This window comes from Brienomyrus brachyistius, chromosome 4, assembly GCF_023856365.1.
Source record: "Brienomyrus brachyistius isolate T26 chromosome 4, BBRACH_0.4, whole genome shotgun sequence".
In the NCBI taxonomy this organism is placed as follows: Eukaryota; Metazoa; Chordata; class Actinopteri; order Osteoglossiformes; family Mormyridae; genus Brienomyrus; species Brienomyrus brachyistius.
Genome location: NC_064536.1, coordinates 12,559,163 through 12,584,063, shown reverse-complemented (window position 1 = coordinate 12,584,063; position 24,901 = coordinate 12,559,163). Strand labels below are relative to the sequence as shown.

The 24,901-nt window shown below is 49.4% G+C and overlaps 1 protein-coding gene across 12 annotated transcripts in view; it reads right to left on the bottom strand.

The window, feature by feature from the left end:
* LOC125739825 (supervillin-like) overlaps positions 1 to 24,901 on the bottom strand; it is a 65,329-nt gene that overhangs the window by 31,189 nt on the left and 9,239 nt on the right. For 4 of the 12 annotated variants that reach the window (XM_049010286.1, XM_049010288.1, XM_049010290.1 and 1 more), the window contains exons 1-10: positions 12,749 to 12,814; positions 10,437 to 10,500; positions 9,713 to 9,795; positions 9,162 to 9,216; positions 8,701 to 8,828; positions 7,761 to 8,457; positions 2,453 to 4,222; positions 1,942 to 2,100; positions 1,314 to 1,351; positions 79 to 143 (exon numbers count right to left, since the gene is read on the bottom strand). In XM_049010286.1, the coding sequence (XP_048866243.1) occupies positions 79 to 143; positions 1,314 to 1,351; positions 1,942 to 2,100; positions 2,453 to 4,222; positions 7,761 to 8,457; positions 8,701 to 8,828; positions 9,162 to 9,216; positions 9,713 to 9,795; positions 10,437 to 10,500; positions 12,749 to 12,767 (3,078 nt within the window). In that variant the 5' untranslated portion in view covers positions 12,768 to 12,814. Of the gene's footprint in view, positions 1 to 78; positions 144 to 1,313; positions 1,352 to 1,941; positions 2,101 to 2,452; positions 4,223 to 7,760; positions 8,458 to 8,700; positions 8,829 to 9,161; positions 9,217 to 9,712; positions 9,796 to 10,436; positions 10,501 to 12,748; positions 12,817 to 24,901 lie in introns of those variants that run through there. The other 8 variants (XM_049010294.1, XM_049010291.1, XM_049010298.1 and 5 more) reach the window with 8 other exon arrangements.

Sequence of the window (24,901 nt, the reverse complement as noted above, 5' to 3'; positions counted from 1 at the left end):
GGAATGAAACATCTCATTTTAGATTTCAGCGCTGTTGTTGAGATGGTGCCCCACTCTGCCCCCGCATGGGGTGCTTACCCTGAACAGGGAGCGCTTGGCAGCCACACTCAGCTTGGCTCTTTCATCCAGCTTCTCCTCTTCCCCTGAGAAAAGGACAGTATCAGAGGAGGGGTGTGAGTAAGTGCACTATAACACGAGTTAATGTACAATCTCTCACACAGAAGAGGGGTGTGAGTAAGTGCACTATAACACAAGGTAATGTGCAATCTCTCACACAGATGAGGGGTGTGAGTAAGTGCACTATAACACGAGGTAATGCGCAATCTCTCACACAGATGAGGGGTGTGAGTAAATGCACTATAACACAAGGTAATGTGCAATCTCTCACACAGATGAGGGCTGTGAGTAAATGCACTATAACACGAGGTAATGTGCAATCTCTCACACAGATGAGGGCTGTGAGTAAGTGCACTATAACACGAGGTAATGTGCAATCTCACACAGACGAGGGGTGTGAGTAAATGAACTATAGCACGAGGTAATGTGCAATCTCTCACACAGATGAGGGGTGTGAGTAAGTGCACTATAACACGAGGTAATGTGCCAGCTCTCACACAGATGAGGGGTGTGAGTAAGTGCACTATAACACGAGGTAATGTGCAATCTCTCACACAGACGAGGGGTGTGAGTAAGTGCACTATAACACGAGGTAATGTGCAATCTGACACAGATGAGGGCTGTGAGTAAGTGCACTATAACACGAGGTAATGTGCAACCTCTCACACAGATGAGGGCTGTGAGTAAGTGCACTATAACACGAGATGATGTGTAATCTCTCATACAGACGAGGGGTGTGAGTAAGTGCACTATAACACGAGGTAATGTGCAATCTCTCACACAGACGAGGGGTGTGAGTGAATGCACTATAACACGAGGTAATGTGCAATCTGTCACACAGACATGCAGGCACAGATTTCTTTGATCCTACACACAAGCAGCCTCAAGAACATGCAGACAAATTTACACAAAGGAACACGACAAACAGTAAGACAAAGGAACAATAGGGCTAAAGACATTACAAATCAGTCCAGTTATCCAATAATCATATCTGAATATTGTCAGATGTATTGCTCTGTTGCTTTATATTGTATTTCAGCTATCACTAATAACACATTTTCAACAACCTTGTAGCCTTCATTGACAATAAGTATCAAGTTAAACAAAGACAAAACAAAACTTCTAAACAATATCGATTCAGTTTCTAGAATAAGGGCTATTTCCCTCTCCTTTTTACTTAGCTCTTTGGTACTTGCCTTCCGTCTTCTGTAGCTCTGTAGGACTTAAATGGGTCCTGATGAGGAAAAGAAAGGTCACCAGTTAAAAGTGAACTTGGGGTAAAATCTCAGAATGAACAACTGCGATACTGATCTATAACTGGGAAAGACCAGAGAATGTGAGAAGCAATTAGCACACGGGACAGGCGAGGTAGCAGTAGCAAGATGTAAAATCGACATAATTAAGCTTCTCCTCTGTTTTCTGTGCTATGGAATCAGAGCAGCAGAAGGTGGAAACAATGGGCGATTCACACGGTCTTTGTGTGGCCTTTCCCCTCCCGCCCCACAGAGGGCACTCACAGCCCCTTTTCCTCCCACTAGATCCATGACCATTGTGTGAGGAATATCATGGGAAATTACATAATATCCACAATAGCCTCTTTCGTGTAGCTATTCTTTTCATTCAAATGTGAAGCATCTGCTTGAAGTATATTTTTGGAAAATGGCCACAGCCACATTGAAGATGGGAATCCTCTTCTCATTCTCATAACAGAGCATCACATGTTATTTTTTTTTACAGCATGCCCGGTCTTCACAGTCAGTTCTCACTCCCCATTGGCTGGGGGCAAGCTGCCCCCTCCCCACCCCAAATACACACCCCGCCTACCTATCGGACTCTAGTCGTTCTGCAGAGGTGATTGGCTGAGTCCTGAACCTCTCAGAAGTCTTTCTGTCGTCACCGGGGACGATATAGCAGCGGGGTCTCCGGGGACCCCCTTCGCGCTCCGGCCTGACATCCAACGCTGCCAGCTCTACCTTAGCCTCCCTGCAAGCACCCCCACCACAGAGGCAGAGGGGGAGAAAAGGGGGATAATATGAATGAGGAAGACGGATGGCCCGTTGGAAGAAAACACAAAATGGTGAGGTTTACTATGACAGCGTCTAAACTCATGTAACATGCGGGCGCACGCAAGCATGGGCGCAAGGCTTTCACTGATCAGGCTAGGTGCCAGACTCGGATTAGGACAGCATTAGTATTGGGAGCACCCCGCTTCTACCATATGCGTCATCAGGCAGATTTCCAAGTGTTAGAGGGTGGGAGACGTCACCAAAAGCAGTTATTTGAGGGTTTAGACAAGGTCATGGATGGGTCAGCCGTCCGGCACCGCTCCACCTACGGTTCTGGCTTCCTGATGTTGGCATTGACATTCTCCAGGTAGGAGTGGCGGAGCTGTGCCACAGAAACCCTGGTGTCCAGGGTGCTGAGCTCCCCATTGGCCACGCCACCCTCCCAGCTCTCCCGATTCCGGTAGACTGTTGCGCTCTGGGGTACCCCAATGTCAGACATGGACCGTACGCGGGTTTTGGGCTTCATGGCCATCGAGGGCGCCTCCGTGATTCTATGCTGCCCTGCTAGGAACGATGAGCCCCTCTGGAGGTACATGGACCTCCCATCATCCAGGTAGTTGTCCCTGGTTAAGCCCTCGGGTAGCTCTACCTCTTGCTGGTCAAGGTTGTGATCCCCCAGCTTTGTGATGTGGCTGGCCCGCCTCGGTGTGTGCTCCATGGCTTTGGATGTACGCTCCACAGGCCTGATGACCACATCTCCTGCCCTTGATATATGATCCGCCACCCTAGAGGTGCTATCTGCGGACTTTGGTATGTGCTCCATCGGTCTCGAGATGCGCTCCTGATTGTATGCTGCGTGGGTCTGAGGCCTGGTGTGATCACCCTGTCTGTGGATGGGCTCAGAGGTCCTGGAGATGTGCTGCACGTCTCTTGGGGTGTGCTCAGGAGGACCCGGGGCATGCTGCACCTGATTCGGGGCTTGCTCCATGAATCTGGGTGCGTGATCCTCCATGTTCCGACTGAACCGTCGACCTATGATGCGAACTGACTGCTCCTCATCCTCTTCCTCCTCTCCTGGCCCAGCCATATAGGGAGTGTCAACACTCTTCTCCCAGTGGCGCACCTCTGAGGGCAGCACGGCCTTCCTGCTCCGCAGCAGCCCCTCTGTCTTGACTGGCGAGCCGCCCGCCACTTGCATGTCAGGGTTAAACTCCATGCTGGCTCTCCTCTGAGGACTCCGGTACTGGCCGACGGGGCGGCTGGCACTGGGTGTCTGCTGGGACCTTATACCGTGGTGGGAGGCGGCCATCCTGCTGTGCGTGGGTTCTGGGTGGGCGGCGGCCATCCTGCCGTGCGTGGGTTCGGGGTGGGCGGCGGCCATCCTGCCGTGCGTGGGTTCGGGGTGGGCGGCGGCCATCCTGCCGTGCGTGGGTTCGGGGTGGGCAGCGGCCATCCTGCCGTGCGTGGGGTCGGGGTGGGCGGCGGCCATCCTGCCGTGCGTGGGTTCGGGGTGGGTGGCGGCCATCCTGCTGTGCGTGGGTTCGGGGTGGGCGGCGGCCATCCTGCCGTGCGTGGGTTCTGGGTGGGCGGCGGCCATCCTGCCGTGCGTGGGTTCGGGGTGGGCGGCGGCCATCCTGCTGTGTGTGGGTTCGGGGTGGGCGGCGGCCATCCTGCCGTGCGTGGGTTCGGGGTGGGCGGCGGCCATCCTGCCGTGCGTGGGTTCGGGGTGGGCGGCGGCCATCCTGCCGTGCGTGGGTTCGGGGTGGGCGGCGGCCATCCTGCCGTGCGTGGGTTCGGGGTGGGCGGCGGCCATCCTGCCGTGCGTGGGTTCGGGGTGGGCGGCGGCCATCCTGCCGTGCGTGGGTTCGGGGTGGGCGGCGGCCATCCTGCCGTTCGTGGGTTCGGGGTGGGCGGCGGCCATCCTGCCGTGCGTGGGTTCTGGGTGGGCGGCGGCCATCCTGCCGTGCGGGGGGTTAGGGTGAGGCACCACTTGGTGAATGGTGACCTGGGGGTGTTGCCTGGGGGGTGGCGCGTCAAACCCCCACTCTGCACTCCTGTGTGAGAGGTCATCTTTCATCCGTCTCTCCCTAGCTCTAATACTTCAAGGAAACAGAGGGATTAACGCTCTTAAGCTAGAGACCAACACCCAACTGTACACAGACAAAGAGACAATCTTTATATTCATTATTATTATAGCTAGGAGGAGAAATCTGTATTTAAACAACAAGCTTTATTAAATCTAGACTATAATGAGTAAAATAATCACATCTTAAGCTCTAGGCGACAGTTGCACAATATACAGCATTTTATTTGTTTATTATTTTCTTGTGTGTTTAACTTGACATGATCTGTGCAGAGCTGGTATTAAGCACACGGACAAGCGCTCTTTTGGTTCACTGTATGCCTGCTTAGTTTGAATGAATAAAGTTTGACTTTAAACATGAAAAATGTACAATAATAGATCAAACATATTGATAAATAGATCAATAATATAAGTATGTTATAGATGAATAGATCAAAGGTGCCGCAGACGATCGATCAGTCAGGGCCATGTGATGCGGGTCAAATCCAGGACAGAGCCTGAGAGAGTGACTTCACAGGGATAGAGGGCAGAGGAACATCCCATAAATTCAAACGGCAGGACAGGTAGGAGACCTGCTCCTGGAGAGATGGAGAGGGTTCAACAGAGGTTACCTTTTTAGGTTGCTGCGTGTCTCTTTGTCACTTTGAATGAATTCCCCTCCACACATATTATTATAGGTGATTCTATAAAATTCTTTTTTCAGCAACCATTTTGACATGATGGTAAAACGCCTGCATATCCTGTCTAGTGATCGGCGTAACTCATGGCTCCGGTGCCCGCTATCTGATCCTGGGCACCGAGGTGCAGTCTAGACATCAGCATTCCCAGACAGGTACCCAATATTAATCAATTTACAGTTTAGACCTCCGTTGCTTAGCAGCCACACATGACCAAGGGACCGACACGGCCTGGGGTTGTTTCCGAAAACACGAGCTCATCCTGCCTTGTGTCTGGAACCAGTTCAGGTCTTACGCCACCATGCTGTCTCCCAGCCCTTGGGAATGAGCAGCACAAACATGTCCCTTGACCTCCTTACTGATCCCTTAGGACCCTGCAATGGCCGCCACCCACCTGTCCGTGCTGCTCAAAAGTTGGCCCACCCCATTCTGATCCCTCCCCTTAGCTTGCTAACCACTGCTAATGAACAAGATTCTAGGCCAAGCCCTGATCCAAAAATAACTATGGATATAGACCTTAAGCAGCAAGAGCCCCCTGGCTGACTTATACTGAAGCCTTCGTCTGGCAGAACCTTTAAGGCGGCGCCAATGTCAGGACACGTTTTGAAGATCACGTTTTGAAGATCACGTGGACGACACACGTGGACGAGACATCGGCTTGCCTGAAGATACTGGCCTAGTCCTGTCAGGCTAACTTCATTAGCCAGCTCCATTAGCCCATCCAATGAAGCTGTTCATTTGTTTATCAAGCAAAAATCTGCCCCAGTACTGCGAATACCATGTAATTAAATCTGAAACTGTGTGGACACAGATACTGGTAAATCTCAGCCCAGGACTGTTCCTTCATTATTAATTGATAGTAACCTTCAAGTGTTGTAAGTAATTTTTCAATGAAAATGAAAAAGAAGTATTTGAAACGACAGTTTCCTGAAATGGGCCTAAGTGTCCCTCAGATGCTAGAGATGAATAATGAGTCACACGCACAATATGGCGGTTTTCCAGCGACCCATTGGATATGGTGGGTGTGGGTCATGACCTGCTGATCGGTTTCCCACAGTAGAGTCGCACAGTGCTCTCCTTGTTGCACAGCAGTCACGTGCTGACATCCTCATCTCTCTTCATGAAGCATGAAACAAACCCGCGCACATCCTGTAGGCTAAGCAGCTATCGCACCGTTCCAGTAATGTCGCTCCTGGCTGAAATATTCTGCCGCTTATTACCGGTGCCAGTGGGCTGGGCTCGTTTATCAGCTTCCAGCGAAGTCTGAATGGCAGCTAAACGCTAAATGCCACAGCAGGTGTGTAAAGTACTTCACGGTGGGATCAAGGAGCCAGGGTAGGGAAATTTATGACAATAGGGGAACGTTGCATAATGGATCCAGGCTCCCTGGCGACCTTTCGCTCCCAGACTGAGGCTAATATACAGTAGGAAGCTGCTGCTGTCTTTGATGTGAAATCGTACCTGGCTGCCGGGTTTACAGAGTGGATTTGTCAGGCAGCGGCCCCGTAAAGCTCACAAGGCCGGAGATGGGTGGACCCTCCTAGTCTGTCTGTCTATGGACTGGCCCTTGCTGTTATTTAATAACAACGGTAATAATAATGTAATACATTTTTTCCACTATGTTCATTGCACCCTTTAGGCTGCTGTATTCGTTGTTTCCATTGCCCCCTCTTTTGCACCGTCTCGGGTTTTGCCATTTCACTGTGCAAACTCCTTCCCCATGTCACTTGCTGCTTGTACGCTGCAGGTATGTAGGTAGTTACCCACTAGCATGAAATTGCATGGTTAGTTATCGAATTTAACAGAAGGAAGTTAGTTGCTGGTGGAAGGGCAGATAATTACAGTATAGAAAGAGTAAACGTAATTATCGATCGAATGAGTTAAAGGTAATACTTGGATGGTGCTGTTTAGCTAATGAATTTACCCAACCCTCATACCTACCCCGGGGTCAAATTGACCCCAAAGGCACGTGTCTCATAGTAACATAATTATGTGCTACACTTTTACTTTTTGCATATCCTGTCTTGTTCTCCTATAAGACACACACAGACCGAGAGCAAAACTTGGGTCAGCGTGCAGGATCAGCCATCCCAACATTGCTGGAGCATTTTTTTAAGCGTTTTCGACCTTAAAAGTGATATGATCTCTCTGCCAAGCACAGGAATGGACCTGGCAGAGTCCTAAACTGCAGGACCACACTAGACCCCTATACTATACTAGTTTGCATGCCTAAGAAACATGCTCCTGCGTGATGGATGACACTGGTGATTTTATAGCCCGAAAAATGACCCCAGACTGGACACAATGTTGCTACTGCTTTCAGTTTAAGTATGTTGATCCTCACATGATACGATTTACCCCCACATGACGCAAGTGACCCCCCCCGTGATCTGAGTGACTCCTCTCCCAGTGATGTGATTCCCCCACACAATGCGAGTGACCCCTCGTGATGTGTGATCCCCATGATACGAGTCACTTCCCCCCCCGTGAGGCATGTGACCCCCCAGTGATGTGACTCCCCTCCACATGACGCGAGTAACCCGCCTCTCGTGATGCGAGTAACTCCTCCCCCAGTGATGTGAGTGACCCCCTGTGATGCGAGTGACCCCCTGTGATGCGAGTGACTCCTCCCCCAGTGATGTGAGTGACTCCCCCCCGCATGATGCGAGTGACTCCTCCCCCAGTACTGTGAGTGACTGCCCCATATGATGCGACTGACTGTCTGTGATGCGAGTGACCTGCCCGCCGTGATGTAACTCCCCCCCCAGTGATGTAACTCCCCCCCCAGTGATGTAACTCCTCCCCCAGTGATGCAAGTGACTCCCCCCCTCCATGAAGCGAATCAGTCCCCCCCCCTCCATGATGCGAGTGACTTACCCTTGCCTGTTGAGGATGTTCTGCGCCTGCTGCTCGATGAACAAGTCCCCGGGGGAGATGCCGTACCGCGGGGTGGGCAGGGAGGCTCTGCGACCGGGCCTGGGGGAGCTGGGCACTCCTGCTAAGGGTGGCTCTCTGGGAGGGGCCTTGGTGGAGGACACTGGCGGGTCTGTGTAGCTGGGTGGTGACACAGGCTGGGCTCCCCTCTCCCTGTCTCGGTCTCGCCTGGAGTTCTCCAGATTCATCGCTCTCTCATGCTCCGAGGAGCCGGGGGCAGCCACGAGGGGTCCTGGCTGTGCCGCCATGAAGACCCGGCCCACCCCAGAACTGCTGCTATGTGATCCCCCTGAAACCCGTAAGGAGTGTCTCTCCTGTGGCCCCTGGCCACAGCCCCTGCCCCCCTCCTCCAGCTGCATACGTGTGCGCCCGTAACCATGGCGAGGTGTGCTGGGCTCCACCTCCGTCTCCTGATCCAGGGAGATCCCATAGCGCTCGGCCAGCTGCCGCCTGCGCTCTGCCTTGTAGCGGGCGATCCGCTCTGCCTTGGAGTCCAGCTCTGCCAGCACCGAGGTGGAGCTGTAGGGCGGAGCCTGGGTTGTCTTCGGTTCGGCTCGCACTCGAACTCTGGACTGCCTCTCTGGGGCGATAACCTCTACAGCCGGCGGGACTGCCAGCTCTTCCCTGCTATATCTCCGCACTGCAGGAAGACAATGAGAAATGAGACCCATCAGACCATGGACAAAGCTCAAAAATAAAATCTATGTCATCCCTACCATTACAGTGGTATCTAAGCCACCGCAAACCTGGCTGATAAAAAAAAAATTATACCTTAAAAATCAAACAGACCTCAGTGATTGTCTTCTAGTGCGAATGGTAAAAAGCTTCTGCTGTTACTCTATGTTACTTAGCTGGTGTCCAGCTGCTTGACCAAAATCCTTACCCACAACACACGGCTCACAGAGATCGGTGGCACGTGTGTAGCGTGGGGTGTCCTCCTCCAACAGGCGGTGGGACACCAGGCCAGCATCACCCTCGATGCCCTCCAGGCGTCTGGCGATGCGCTCCTTCCTGTGTGTCCGGGAAGTGGGCAGGGCATACAGGCTGGTTAGGGGTGTGCACGGCCAGTCTAGAATAGTGGTGATGGTCAAATGAAACTTCACGAACCATTTACTGTATTTTTTTGACTCCACTAAACGGTGTTCTTAATTTGCTATGGCGTATGCTTTGAGCACGTTAATAGACGCAGAGCGCCATCTGCTGGGCTCAGAAAATACGGCAAATGGTTCATGAAGTGTTGTTTAGCCCATGCATAGAATAGGCACTTTCAGAATCGCAAGCGCCTTCTTCGGGCTAAACTGGAGTTTGCGGTTGTCTACAGACACAGTTGTAAAGGCCTCTTACCTGTTCATCTCTAAATCACGGGCAACACGCTCGAAATACTTCCTTAGTTCTGAAACTGGAGGGGAACAAACAGTTAACTATCTGGAAGGGAAAGAACACCCCATTTAACATGCTACAGGTAAGTAGGACCCTGAGCTCAAGTAGAAGGCCATGTAGGTGAACTCGACACTGCAGAAGCGTCTAAATAACAGAGGATATTTATGCAAACATCTCCAGCAAGCATCGCCGCCTCTTCCATCCAGATAATAAGTATGAGCAGTGTTGTTTACCATTATGCAAACCATACATTTGCATAGGTGCCTTAGATTTGGGCCAGAAACAGTCACTACACTGGAGGGGGGTACGGTGACTTTTTCAATGGGGGGGGAGGGGGGGGGGGGGTCCTAAACAACAAACCTGCTCCTGGTAAAATTGTCCAGAAAATTAGGGAGGTATGACTGTAACCAGTTACTGAGGTCTAGTCTGAGTGTCCAAGAAATATTAACTTGATACACAGTAATGCTACATTCAGATTGATCAGTGTTTATCAAAGAAGCATATACAGTACTCACCCCTGGGAAGGACGGCTAAAAGATTAGCATCTGTATCCTTGACCACGTCGGAGTTGTCGTCAGAGGAGAACTCCTGGCGAAAGCTACCGCAACGGAATGGTCTCTTTAAAAACCGCTGGAAACACGCACTATAATTTCCGACCATCATACCAACCCACAACCTAAATAATTGAAAATAAACGCCATCATGCTCCCAGATATCTAAGACAAATGCATTAAGCACGCCGAGAATCTGTTGAAGCAATTGCAACTGATGTACAATCATTCTGACAACTCTTAAGACTCACTTCGTATGTAGAGAGCTTTTCTGATACTTTATACCCTGAAAAAGTTGAGGCCCTAAGCATATATATGGTAAAATAGGCACACATGGTATACAACCAGAAATAAAGATTACGGTCTTCTACATTTTAACTGGTCTAAAAAGTCATTTGAAGAAGGCGTGAAGATACTAGGGCTGTACTTCAACAGACTCTGTCCCCCCCACTGGTTGTGACACTCCTGATAAACATCCCAACTGATTAATTATAGATTTTAGGGTACCTAGCTAAACCGAGCTTGTGGCTGCTGAGGACCAGGGTTAGGGGCCCTGCTGATGTAAAACGATACGAGTGGAAGCTCAGACCGCTGGTGACGCTGTTGAGCCACGGCTAAAAGTGAGGCTACGTGTCCTGCCTGCCAGTCAGGCGCCCAAATCTGCGCCACTCCTCAGCGGCGATGGTACCTTAGAGTTTTCCCTTCCGACGTCGTCCAGCTGCCAAGTCTAATGGGAGAACCGGGTCCAAAATCTATAAAAGATAAGATGACATATGAAAGATGAGTCAGTACAATTAGTACCAGAGAGGAATGGAGGCATTGCATGGTGCTGTGGAGTTCATACTGCTTTTGGGTTAGTTTGGGTTAAGATGCTGCTAACAGCACATTGGGAGTCCTGGGGGGAGAGAAGTACTACAGCTGAACGTTTATTGAAACGCATTCATTTGTTCAGTTTAGATTAACATTTAATGGTGAGCTAATTTCAACATTATTGATGAGTCTCGGTTAACAAAGTGCGCAGAGGACTGTCCCTCACCCTTTCACCAGCCCAAGCCTCTACTCCAAGCACTTCTCAAAGCCTCCCCGAATTTTCAAAAGCACTCCACTGACACGACTGCATAGTCATTCAATTTCTGCCAACTCCTGGGTCACACCCCCAGAGTCAAAGACACGGATGCTGTACCAGGACAGCCCACTGAAGATGGGGCTAAAACCTAGAGCAGGAAGCAGAACAACAGCTACGACGCTACTTGCTGTGTAAAATCAAACTGTTCTGGAACCACCACATGAACAATCCATGTGGTTTTCTTATTAATTTTCCAGTCAAACACTGAATTACTACCATTCCCAGTCACCTGCATTAACTACAAGTGAATTATGTTTTAGGATCAAGAGTTAGACTAAAAAAAAAAATAACAGAATGATGGACATCTTTTTGTTCCCTGAAGCCTAAATCATGATGATCCACGATTAGTTGCAATGTTGGGCATTTCAGTTCTAGAAGCAAGAAATCCAGACAAAGATTTTGTTTTTACAAAGCGGTTTAGTGCCTCTGTACCTGTGACTCTTTATGCGCACCTGGTTGGTAGAGATAAAATCCTGGTCTGGATTTCTGTCTCCTGGACCTGAAATGCCCAACACTGCTTGATAGTTTGATATCTTGCAATATTGCCCAATATTACGGTTCTGGAGACAAATTAAGTCATCACAAAGCTAGTTGCACAGTTGACACTTGAACAGTTCTACTTATATGTAAAGAGGTCTCTGTTGCAGAGGTTGGATTAAGTATCCTCCTGGAGAGTAAGAAGGTAATCCCACCCACGAGATATGTAACTGACAACCTGCTGGTTATAAGCCTAGATCATTACCCTCTAGACCACATGTGCCACTTATAGAGGTAATACATACACTGGCTGACAGGTAAACATGGGCCAAGGGTGTGACCATTACCATTTCCTGAATTCCGGAAGCCTTGTCTTTCAGGACCTACACATGTAATGGCTAGCTGGCACCGTCGTTATCCGTGCGTTCAGTGGCAACAGCCTTATGAACGAGCCTCACTGGGAAATAAAGCAGGAGTTTGAAATTTCACAATAAAACCTGTTGGCAATGGACCATATCATCAGTTCCTTCATTATGAAAACACAAACTGCTATTGGTCCCATAGATCAGTGTTCCCTAATCTGTTCCTCGGGAGCCCAACAGACAGTCTAGATTTTTGTTCTGGCAGCTGGGAGCAAAAATGTGGATGGTCTGGTAGGGAGCTGGGAGGGAGCAAAAACATTAACCGACTGTGGGATCCCGAGGACTGTATTGGAAAACACTGCTCTAGATATTCAGCAAAGTGTAGAGTAGATCGCATAGTCCTGTATCACTCATCAGTACAGTGTCGGAGATCATGCTCCCTTTAAGCATAACAGAATAATCAGAAACTAAACCTCCGTGCAAACACATTCACGCAATTAACATTACGGATCATTTAAAAAACAAGAAGATATTTCAGCTTGGACGTATTTCTAGAAGAAACAAAGTGATTTATCAGTAGAATTTGTAAGGCAAAGGTTAAGGTTTAACCAATTACATAAAGATACGACTGAATGGTGAACCCATAACTGCTAATGTTTATATAACACATCAGCAGCACTCCACTTTATATAAGTATCAAGATGTCCGTGATGCTAACGTTTTCGGCCGACGTCGGCACTTAGCCGCTAATCTGAGACGCTGAGAGCGCTGCTCTTACGGAACATGCCGGCAATCTGGAGACCTGGCTCCTCCACAGACGAAACCGGCTCGGAGCACAACTTGGACAGCGAGCAGATCGATACTACCTCAAGAGCTTTTAAACTGCCAGCTGAGCTCCTTACAGGGGGATAAACACAAGCACGATACGCAAAGTACTCCACTATAAGCGCAAACTTCTCTCCCGCTTTATATCTCAGCTGTTTGCTCTCGGGCCGAATGGCAGGGGACCCCCAGTCCGGATGAGGAATACCGTACTTGCGTCGCATCTCCTCATGGCTGGTGTCTCCCTCGGTGAGCTAAAACAGGATGCGGTATGCCGGTCTCCTCGCCGACAGACGCTGTATTCTATAGTCAGTGTGGAGCTTGGAGCTCAGCGCATGTCTGTGATTGAGGGATTAGTCAGATTCGGGGGGGGGGGGGGGTGGGGGGGTGGACTGAAGCTCATAAGACAGTGAATGTGCCAGTGTTTATTTACAGGTCTGGGACAAATCAGAAGCATAGCTTTAGCTAAAGCTTTGAGACTCGAGCCAATCGCAGACAAGTGAGGGACTCACACTCAAAGAGGGTCACACACACACACAAACACATGTAGGGTATACCTATCCATATGGGGACCGCTCATTCACTTCTGTGGGCAAAATGCTAACGCTAACTATGACAATCTTAACCTCCACCCAGCCCTAACATTAACCATAAGTAACCAACCAAAATACAAGACTTTTGGCACTTTTACTTTTTTGATCGCATTCACAGATTTTTATAAAACTGAGCTTATCCAAATGGGGAGCTAAAGAAGTGTCCCCTAAAGTAAGGAAGTTTCAGGTTTTATCGCACTTTGGGGACATTTTGGTCCCCAAATGTGATCTATGCAAACCCACACATACATACACACACAGAGGTGTCTCCAAAACATAACTAGTATGCATGGAACGTGGCTTGATTTGACATAGAGCTGGTTATGAAAATGATAAATGTCAAGAACCGCAGGCATGCAAGAAGCGACAGGACTCAGAAACACCGCTTTTCCCCTCAGAGTACAGGCATGGTGTCCACGCCCCTGCAAATCACTGCAGAATCATTCAAAGGCACTTTTTGGTGCCACTGGACACGGCTCAGGTATCCAGTCTCCAAGGGTTTCAGTAAACAATAACAGGAGCGATGGAGCCCAACAGGTACACAGTACAAACCCACCGAAGACCCACTGCCCAGGCTGACTGAACCATGACAGAGACCCACTCCTCTGCCCTGGCGAGACTTAAGAACAGACTGCAGGCAGATGCTGCAGCCAGCTGCGCAGCCATGCAGACGCTGACATATCTGCACTTGCGGCACGCCCTCGCGCATACGCCCCCGCATAACTCAGGGAGCAGCCGGGCTAAAGGAGCAGAAGACGATAATCTGATTACCGGCAAAAATTAGAAGGGGTTTCACAGGAGTCAGGATGGGGGTGGGGCAGGAGTGAAGTCCCCCCCCCCCCCCCCCAAGACAAAGAGCAGAGCTGCAAATCCCCGCATCGACGTTAGAAGATGCTGCCCTTTCTTTCAAGCCTGAATTGCCACTCATCTGTGTCGTCAGAAAGCAGAAACGCGAACGGCTGCATGAAGAGGCCACGGGGACGGCTGACGGCGAGCCAGGAGCTGCCGATCTCAGTGTGCCGCAGGGAGCGGGAGGCATGCAGTCCACAAAAACACCCTGATTTATGCCGAGCTCATGGGCCAAAAATTCACAGGCGCTCACAAAGGGGAGCGGCGGGCTGGATTGTCTGACCATGACAATAAACGAACAACATAGAGCTGCTCAACAAAACAACAACCTAAGTCCCAACCTGCAGAACTGACAGAAGTATGACCTCGATGGACCTTGTTTCCAGAAGAACAGACGTGGTGGTCATGCTGAGAGCACTGCCTTCACACCCAAACTCAGCAACTACTTCAGCACCAACATCAACCACCAGAAAAACATTTCAGCCGCCTGCACGAATCTCCACGATGCTTCCTGTCCTGGCATTTGCTTTCTAATTCCTTTTTGATTTACATTGACAATAACTGTTCAGTGCTTGCCAGACTGTTCAGATAGTGGAATCCTTTTTAGCAGATGTCAAGGATTGACATGGTTGACCTTCCATGGGTATGAGGGGATGCCACAGCTTGGATCAGTCAGTCGGCTGGCAGAGTTGTCTGTGTAAGATAAATACTCACAAAAATTCACTGTAAAAGAAAGATGATTTTTCCAATTCACTTACTGCTCTTTAACAGCTTTGGCCGATATACAAAAAAACCAGAGCATGTCAGTAGTACAGCTTGTTTTTTAGATTATCCTAATCAAGGCAGCTTGCTGTACTGATCTCCTGGATATAGATATTTTGGTGACCTTCCAGAATTTGACCAATGGTTTAATTTTCAAGAGAATTCCATCTATATCTACCATAAGGAACACAGCTGGGCAAAGATCAGCCCCCTTGTTTTAAATACCCCCCCCTGCCCCAACTGCCCTGCTCTCAGCCTTCTGGACATGGGATCTCAGTCGTAGGGCAGGAGGGGAAAGGAGAAACCTACATTTCACTGACCTAGCAGATTCTAGAAACTCTGAGCTTGGCAGTTCACGATGCCAGTTCACAGAATCCCCTGAAATTCACACTTCACAGAACCTCCGATCTTGGCTCTTCACAGAACCCCCTGACCTTGAGTCATCACAGGACCTCCTACCCAGGGGGTGAATTAATGAACAGACTTGCCTAGGCTGTGGCATAGAGGCCCAGACTGATCAGGGGGGGCTATTGGCTGTCTAGTTTTTTTTTATTATTATTTTTTATATGTGATCCTTTATTGATCACTCATTTGTCTGTGCATTGGTGAATGGTTAAAACTAAATGGGGAGAACATTTTCGGCTGTATTTTTATACTGCTGTTTACTTTCTGATATGCGTCTGCATGGTCTATTTCAGTTACACGGGGTATAACTGAAACAGTTTAATGTTTTAAGGTTCCCGCTATTGAGATGTCTTTATTCAGTGCTTACGTTGCGCTCTGTCTGGTTGCTGCCTATGACTGATGCAAAAGTAAGTGTAAGTGACAGGCCCTCCTACCTCAGCTCCTCATAGGACCTCCTACCTCAGCTCCTCACAAGACCTCCTACCTCAGCTCCTCATAGGCCCTCCTACCTCAGCTCCTCACAGGCCCTCCTACCTCAGCTCCTCATAGGCCCTCCTATCACATCCTCACAGGCCCTCCTACCTCAGCTCCTCATAGGCCCTCCTACCTCAGCTCCTCACAGGACCTCCTACCTCAGCTCCTCATAGGCCCTCCTATCACATCCTCACAGGCCCTCCTACCTCAGCTCCTCACAGGCCCTCCTACCTCAGCTCCTCATAGGCCCTCCTATCACATCCTCACAGGACCTCCTAGCTCAGCTCCTCACAAGACCTCCTACCTCAGTTCCTCATAGGACCTCCTACCTCAGCTCCTCTCAGGACCTCCTACCTCAACTCCTCATAGGCCCTCCTATCACATCCTCACAGGACCTCCTAGCTCAGCTCCTCACAAGACCTCCTACCTCAGTTCCTCATAGGACCTCCTACCTCAGCTCCTCTCGGGACCTCCTACCTCAGCTCCTCTCGGGACCTCCTACCTCAACTCCTCATAGGCCCTCCTATCACATCTTCACAGGACCTCCTACCTCAGTTCCTTACAGGATCTCCTACCTCAGCTCCTCACAGGACCTCCTACCGCAGTTCCTCATAGGACCTCCTGCCTCAGCTCCTCACAGGCCCTCCTGTCACTCCTCACAGGACCTCCTGCCTCAGCTCCTCACAGGACCTTTTTCCTCAGCTGCTCTCAGGACCTCCTACCCACCGTGCCGCTTTTCTCACATATGCAGTAAAACTGAACAGTAGTAGTATTGACCCTCACTGCTAAAGCCTGTCGGGGACTAAGAGAGCTGCTGTCTCTGATGTTAACAGATGCCGTGGCCACAGCACACAGTCCCTCAGAGTGATCTGCCCTTCGCAGGCATTCGTCTAAGGCTGAGTGTGCTGAAATTTGCTCTGAAACATTCCTTCGCCTTGTGGGAAAAAAACCCTTTATGGGCAAACTCTGTATTGAGGGAGCAGCACCTTAAAAGGGTACAACAAGAAGGCAGCGCAAAATCCCGAGGTGTTTACACTGCACTTCCCGAGCTGCCCCCACCCCCTCAGAGCAGCACAAGGCCTGTGACTTCAGCCTAAGACAAGCAGTTAGTCTAAAAGCTCCAAAAGATTCACCTTCTTCGATTAAGGCACTGATATAACACATGCCTGTGCCACCAATAACTATTCAGATGCAAGTATTTATTCTTTCTTTCTTTCTTTCTTTCTTTATGACATAACAATGAATTAACACTCACCATTTCCAGGCACCTTGGGGCGATTACAAGTCCTGTATTGTCTTTTGTTGGCCTGTCATGTCTTTCCTTGCACTCCCCTTTGCCCTATTGTCCTTCCATGCACCTGTCCTTGTGGCACAAGAATTTCATGTGTGTGACAATAAGAAACTTGAAACTTGAAGATCCTTCATGTTATTCCGTCAAGGTTTTTATGCGCAATATCAGGGGCTGATGACTTGCATGATTTTACTCAATATTGCAAAACGGCGCCCCCTGTGGATCTATACACTAAATGCTTAACATTTCTTACATTATAGAGAATAAACCATAAGCACGCAGTCCTACTCCGCTGGAAAACACTGCCACGCTCACATGCTTCAAAAACACATGCAAACCTGACTGACTAGGAAAGATCAGACCAGTCTGCTTACCCAATATGACATTTAAAAATAACTTTCAGCTATAGTGTAGGATCCAAGTTGCTGGACGCATGCAGGAGACAAATACACTGGGGCTTCCTTAAGAGTGCCGTTCCGGAACGAGACCCCCTGCCAGGCCTGGTCATGTTTCCCCAAAATGATGCCTGCCCTCCCAGTCACATGCTGGATTATGATGACCCAGCAAACATGCAACAACACCCCCCCCCCCCATCCCTGTACACACACACACACACACACACACGGACCTGTAGTCATATCTTTGTGGGGACTGCTCATTCATTTCAATGGGAAAATGCTAATGCTAACTATGACAACCTTAACCCCTACCCAGCCCCAACCATAACCATAAGTAACCAAGCTAAATACAAGAGTTAGTTGTATTTTTGGTTTTTTGATTGCAGTCGTAGATTTTTGGAAAACTGAATTTTCCCTTATGGGGACCCCACAGGGTTAAAAAAAAATCACGTTGTAGGCACATTTGGTCCCCACAAGGTATATCTGGACTATGCACACACACATGCACACACACACACACACACACACACCTGCACTCATATCTTTGTGGGGATCATCCATTCATTTCTATTGGCAAAAACCTAATTCCACTCCCCCACACACACACCCACAGACAGGCACAAATGTCATTATAAGTAACCAAACACAACACTTTTAAGTTTTTGATTGCATTCACAGATTTTATTTACTTATTTATTTTATAAATAAGATTGATGCTTATATTGTGGAGACCTGAAAAAAGGCTAAAAAGTGACAGGCTTCCCCTCCGACCACGCCACCGACACACACAGTCACCCATCCTCACCCTTATGTGGACACAGAGAGCTCTGACAGAGCCCAGATCCGCAGCTGCCGCCCTTGGCCCCACCCCCGGCCTGCCTTTCCCTCTCACCATGCGCCCTGCAGACACGCTAGTGACGCTTGGCCCCACCCCCCGGCCTGCCTTACCCTCTCACCATGCTTTCTGCAAACACGCTAGTGACGCTTGGCCCCACCCCCCGGCCTGCCTTTCCCTCTCACCATGCGCCCTGCAGACACGCTAGTGACGCTTAGCCCCACCCCCCGGCCTGCCTTACCCCCTCACCATGCGCCCTGCAGACACGCTGGTGCCGCCCTTGGCCCCACCCCCCGGCCTGCCTTTCCCTCTCACCATGCTTTCTGCAAACACGCTAGTGACGCTTGGCACCACCCCCCGGCCTGCCTTACCACCTCACCATGCTTCGTGCAGACACACTGGTGCCACCCTTGGCCCCACCCCCTGGCCTGCCTTTCCCTCTCACCATGCTTCGTGTAGACACGCTAGTGACGCTTGGCCCCACCCCCTGGCCTGCCTTACCCTCTCACCATGCGCCCTGCAGACACGCTAGTGACGCTTGGCCCCACCCCCTGGCCTGCCTTACCCCCTCACCATGCGCCCTGCAGACACGCTGGTGCCGCCCTTGGCCCCACCCCCCGGCCTGCCTTTCCCTCTCACCATGCTTTCTGCAAACACGCTAGTGACGCTTGGCCCCACCCCCCGGCCTGCCTTACCACCTCACCATGCTTCGTGCAGACACGCTGGTGCCACCCTTGGCCCCACCCCCTGGCCTGCCTTTCCCTCTCACCATGCTTCGTGCAGACACGCTAGTGACGCTTGGCCCCACCCCCTGGCCTGCCTTACCCTCTCACCATGCTTCCTGCAGACACGCTAGTGACGCTTGGCCCCACCCCCCGACCTGCCTTTCCCTCTCACCATGCGCCCTGCAGACACGCTGGTGCCGCCCTTGGCTCCACCCCCCGACTGCCTTTCCCCCTCACCATGCGCCCTGCAGACACGCTGGTGCCGCCCTTGGCTCCACCCCCCGGACTGCCTTTCCCCCTCACCATGCGCCCTGCAGACACGCTGGTGCCGCCCTTGGCTCCACCCCCCGGACTGCCTTTCCCTCTCACCATGCTTCCTGCAGACACGCTAGTGACGCTTGGCCCCACCCCCTGGCCTGCCTTTCCCTCTCACCATGCGCCCTGCAGACACGCTAGTGACGCTTGGCCCCACCCCCCGACCTGCCTTTCCCTCTCACCATGCTTCCTGCAGACACGCTGGTGCTGCCCTTGGCCCTACCCTCCGGCCTGCCTTTCCCTCTCACCATGCGCCCTGCAGACACGCTAGTGACGCTTGGCCCCACCCCCTGGCCTGCCTTTCCCTCTCACCATGCGCCCTGCAGACACGCTAGTGACGCTTGGCCCCACCCCCCGACCTGCCTTTCCCCCTCACCATGCGCCCTGCAGACACGCTGGTGCCACCCTTGGCTCCACCCCCCGGACTGCCTTTCCCCCTCACCATGCGCCCTGCAGACACGCTGGTGCCGCCCTTGGCTCCACTCCCTGGCCTGCCTTTCCCTCTCACCATGCTTCCTGCAGACACGCTGGTGCTGCCCTTGGCCCTACCCTCCGGCCTGCCTTACCCCCTCACCATGCTCCCTGCAGACACGCTGGTGCTGCCCTTGGCCCTACCCTCCGGCCTGCCTTACCCCCTCACCATGCTACCTGCAAACACGCTGGTACTATCCTTGGCTCCACACCTCGGCCTGCCTTACCCCCTCACCATGCTCCCTGCAGACACGCTGGTGCTGCCCTTGGCCCTACCCTCTGGCCTGCCTTACCCCCTCACCATGCTACCTGCAAACACGCTGGTACTATCCTTGGCTCCACACCTCGGCCTGCCTTACCCCCTCACCATGCTCCCTGCAGACACGCTGGTGCCGCCCTTGGCCCTACCCTCCGGCCTGCCTTACCCCCTCACCATGCTCCCTGCAGACATGCTGGTACCGTCCTCGGCTCCACCCCCCGACCTGCCTTACCCCCTCACCATGCTCTCTGCAGACACCCCTAAAAAGGCAATGTGCAGATGCACTGGCCGAAAGGACACGCGGTGTTTACCTCTGCTAGCTCATGTGCATAGCCGCCGAGCACGGTCTGACACACACTCACACACACATTCCAGGCATATAAACACACTCACAGATACGAACACACACAAGTATGAACGCATATTTAGACTCATACTTTTATGCACACAGAAGCCCCTTTAAAAAGAAAAGACGAGTGTGCAAGTCCAAAATGATATCCTTCAACACACCCTCCTCAGCCTGGACCCACTGATCTCAGGTCAGCACATCACGTATAGAGGACAACGGGCGCTATCCCATACATTCTGATCTTAGGTCAGTGCTGTTGGGGTTTGGTCGCTTTCATTTCAACGGCGGGATTTCAGCACCAATTGAGGGATTTCATTATGAATCTCCTGAAAATCTTTGTTTTCAAGCTTTATTTTGGTGCCTAATTTAATGTTTCTTGTAGGCTTCTGTGAGAAAATTGAGGATGAAACCGACTCATATTTTTGCTGAAGCTTTTGGGGAAAAAAAATGATTGCATTTCAATGGATGACATCGGTGCTGTTTTTGAAAAAGATAACGACGACTCTTAGATTTCCAGAAAGACTACGAAATATCCTTTATTTTCCAGGAAAAAAAAGTATGTAATTGTGATATTTCTGGACAGAGAAACAATCAATGAATCTGAAGTGTTTTGAGTGAGTTTTTTCACTTGCCTCTAGCAGAGGTGGAAAGTTTCGTTTCAACCAACCAGCTGAGTCTAAAGCGTCACAGTCACAGAGCCCTCAATCCTTGGTCTGAATTTGTACTTTTCGGACCTGAAATTTCCACCTCTGACCTCTAGTCAATGCATGTACCTGAGGGTACCTGTTCACAAGCTGGAAAATCTGATTATTCTCATATATGGTCACATATGGTTTTATATAAATAAAACCTCATCGCTGACCCTTATCATTACATAGACCTTATATGTGGTCATTAAGATGAAAAATCATTTCCCTCCACACGCATAGTGATGCATGTATTCCCAGACAGAATTCTGGCTGATAAATGTTACCGTCCATTTATTTGTAATCGGGAAAACCTGCACAAAAGTCAGCAACATGATGCTTAATGGTGCTCTGCAACAGCAACCTAAAACCGGCTCTAAGGGAGCAGCATTATTCTGACACTAAATTTGGAGACAAACATCAGCTCATTAAACCTTTAACTTGAGAAGACTCAGATAGGTCTGCTGCTTTTAGAAAGGACATTTTCATTAGGAAATGACTGACACCTGAAACACCAGGTTATATTACTGATACCAAAATAAGTAATTCTGTACACCAAGCCAAAGCAGCGGCTTAATGAAAACTATAAAACGTGACCCTAGATGAGCGTCACCAGAATGCTTGGAACTGTCTTGTGATGTAATGGTAGAATACTGTGATTGCACAGATTTTAGTCCTTACACATGTTTTTTGGGGTTTGTTCAAATGTCTTAAATTTGGTCAAGAATTTGGCTTGTAATCTTTGCCACAATATCTGTCTGTGCAAATGTTTAAACCTCGGACCTGTAGCCTCTCCTTCATTCCAACGTGCCAGTAAAAGGCAATGCGATAAATTGCCTGTAGAAAAGGTGCCACCGTGTTACTCTGTCTTCCAGAGGTGTCCATACATAGACCACACGCCCCCTTACAGAACAACCCTTTGCTTGGTAATCAATGGAATTTCATTCCACAGAACAGGAGGCCTTCACACAGGTTGGAGAGCCATCCATCCATTCTGCCGTTTTCTAAGCAGGGTTGTGGGGATCCAGAGCCTGTTTCAGGAGCAAACACACGCCATTCACGCACATCTTCACATATAGGAACAGTCTGGTAACTCCAATTAACCTCCGCTTTTATTTGTGTCAAGAAGACATTTATTTTCCATCCATCCATCCATTTTCCAAACCACTTATCCTACTGGATCACAGGGGGTCCGGAGCCTATCCTGGAAGCAATGGGCACGAGGCAGGGAACAACCCAGGATGGGGGGGCAGCCCATCGCAGGGCACACTCACACGCCATTCACTCACACATGCACACCTACGGGCAATTTAGCAAGTCCAATTAGCCTCAGCATGTTTTTGGACTGTGGGGGGAGAAACCGGAGTACCCGGAGGTAACCCCATGACGACATGGGGAGAACATGCAAACTCCACACACATGTGACCCAGGCGGAGACTCGAATCCGGGTCCCAGAGGTGCGAGGCAGCAGTGCTAACCACTGCACCACCATGCCGCCCCAACATTTATTTTGCTGATCTAATTTCTGGCGTTTGATCAGGATTTGCTCTTAGAATGGTGACACTAAACCACTACAAGCAGGGAAGCTTCCAGCAAAAAACCTCCTTTCAGGAGGCAGTCATATTGATTGCATCGTGAACATCTCCTCTTCATAGTCACTTTCAGAAAGCATTCAATAAGCAGCCCAATGAAAAAAATATGAGAATCTAAATCGATATTCAACCAGTGATTGAACATTTATATCCAGTTATAATGGACCAGATCTTACAGCGACTCCTGAAGTTCGTAAAGCTGGTTTGGCTTCTCTCCTGGGTCGCACAGGAGCTTTGACCTTCCGGAAAGGGATGAAACAAGGAGGCATAATCAGATTAGGCTAAGACTAAGAAGGCAGTAGGTAGGCAGACTATTTGGGCTGGTCTCGGCACGGGTCCGGCGACCCCTGACTGCTGCCTCAGGTCTTCACTTCACCCACTGCTTTAATATGAACATCTGGGCCAGAATGAAACTGAATCCAGACTGCGACTGATTCCTCCGATCCGTCGGGATCCCCTGATCGATTTTACAGATTCGTCGGGACCCCCCAGTTCATTCCACCGATTTGCCAGTTGATCGATTTGTCAGCACTCCACCCCCCCCCCCCCCCAAAGAAAACCTTGGTTTTGTGTTGCTGCTGGAATTTGCTTCACATTTCTGCATTAACACCATGCTAAATGAATACAGTACGGACTGCGAAGAACATCAAAGGAAAAGCTTGAAATAGCTAAATAATAAACTAGTTAAATGAGGGCTGGGGATTAGGATGCCTCCAGGTTCTCATCACGCAGTCCAAAGGCCGTCTGTTACACTGACTGACATCTCTAAACTGCCATCATCTGACTAGGTGCGTGCATGCACTCATGTGCCCTGCAATGGACTGGCATCCCATCCAGGGTGTACCCCAGCTCTGTGCCCTGTGCTGCATGGATGGATAGCTGTGCTGCTGTGCTTCTAAAGATGATTTTGGCATGTTTTGTGAAAAAAGCATGAAGCTTCAGAGCACCAAGGTTGCTCAAGCATCAGATGGTGAAACGGTGCAGGTAACGTACTGTATACTTGTGCATTCGCTCAAACTATATTTTAATATAGTAATAACTATTCATCTGCAAGTAATTTTTTCCCCTGTTGTAGTTAATTATATCTGTACATATTACCTACATTATGGCCACAAGTAAATCACATGTGGAAATTAAATAGATGTACCACCTTTTCACCTTATATCAGACTAGGTTAAAATCAATGTCACGGGTGAAAATTAAAACAATCGCAGGCAGTTGGGTTTTTTTATTATGGGAAAACACAAAGTATAATCTGATTATATCTGCTTGTTTCATCCCTTTTCCGGAAGCACAAAATAACATTCTGTCTAAAATATAAATGATAAAATGGAGAATATTTCTCATCAGAGTAAAAATTGCCCAAAGGGAATCCCCCAGAGCAAGAATTATTCATAGGACTAGAATTATTCGCCTTCCTTTGCGTTGTCAGATACATCGACCCCGCCAACGCATTTAGGGATGGTTTCATACCATATTGTGCTTATCTTCGGGAAGTTTTTGGTTGGAAATTAGCCAGGACCTGGCAACCCTCTTTAGGGTCATAAAAAGTAAGCGAACACCTGTTTCACTGCAGCAACTACAATCCCCCCCCCCCACCGGGACGATCATTTCAGTTCACAAATAACTGATGTTTACATGACTGCGAAACAAACCACCTGCAACTGAATGAACGTTTAAATGACCTAGCGGAAAGGTAATCTAAACAGAAAATACATGATGGTGCATTTATGCGTGCTTGCTGGACAGGAGCCTGCCTTAAACAGCAAAGGCAAGTCAACAGATCGTAGTTGCTTGTCAATGTTAATTATAAGCAAGAAAATCTCTAGACCACTTCACGCAAATACACATAATAGGGAAAAGTTTTCTGAAATATGTTCCCCAAAAAATCAGGCATGCATTTGTATAATATAATATAATATAATATAATATAATATAATATAATATAATATAATATAATATAATATAATATAATATAATATAATATAATATAATATAATATAATATAATATAATATAATGAAACGCGTTTTCTTATGCCTGCTAATTGGGGATTCCTGTTGTTTTGTTTCTTCCTAACCGCAGTCATCCTCTACTGATCAGTTATAAATCCAATACGTGCGTCGCCTTGTGTCAAGGTGCCCAAATGTCTCCACGGGGCAGAATATGGAAAGTCTGAGATTTCTTATTAAGTACTGTTCACACTGTTAATCATTCTAGGCCAGCTAATAAAGGATCATGTGTTTCATCCTATTTTATAACAAGGTCTTGCAGCCAGACATCAGAGGCGCTCCCGTCAGACCATCACCTTGCATTAAAACTAGCAACGCACAGGCACAGTGTTTTTGTAGCTCAGCTCAGTA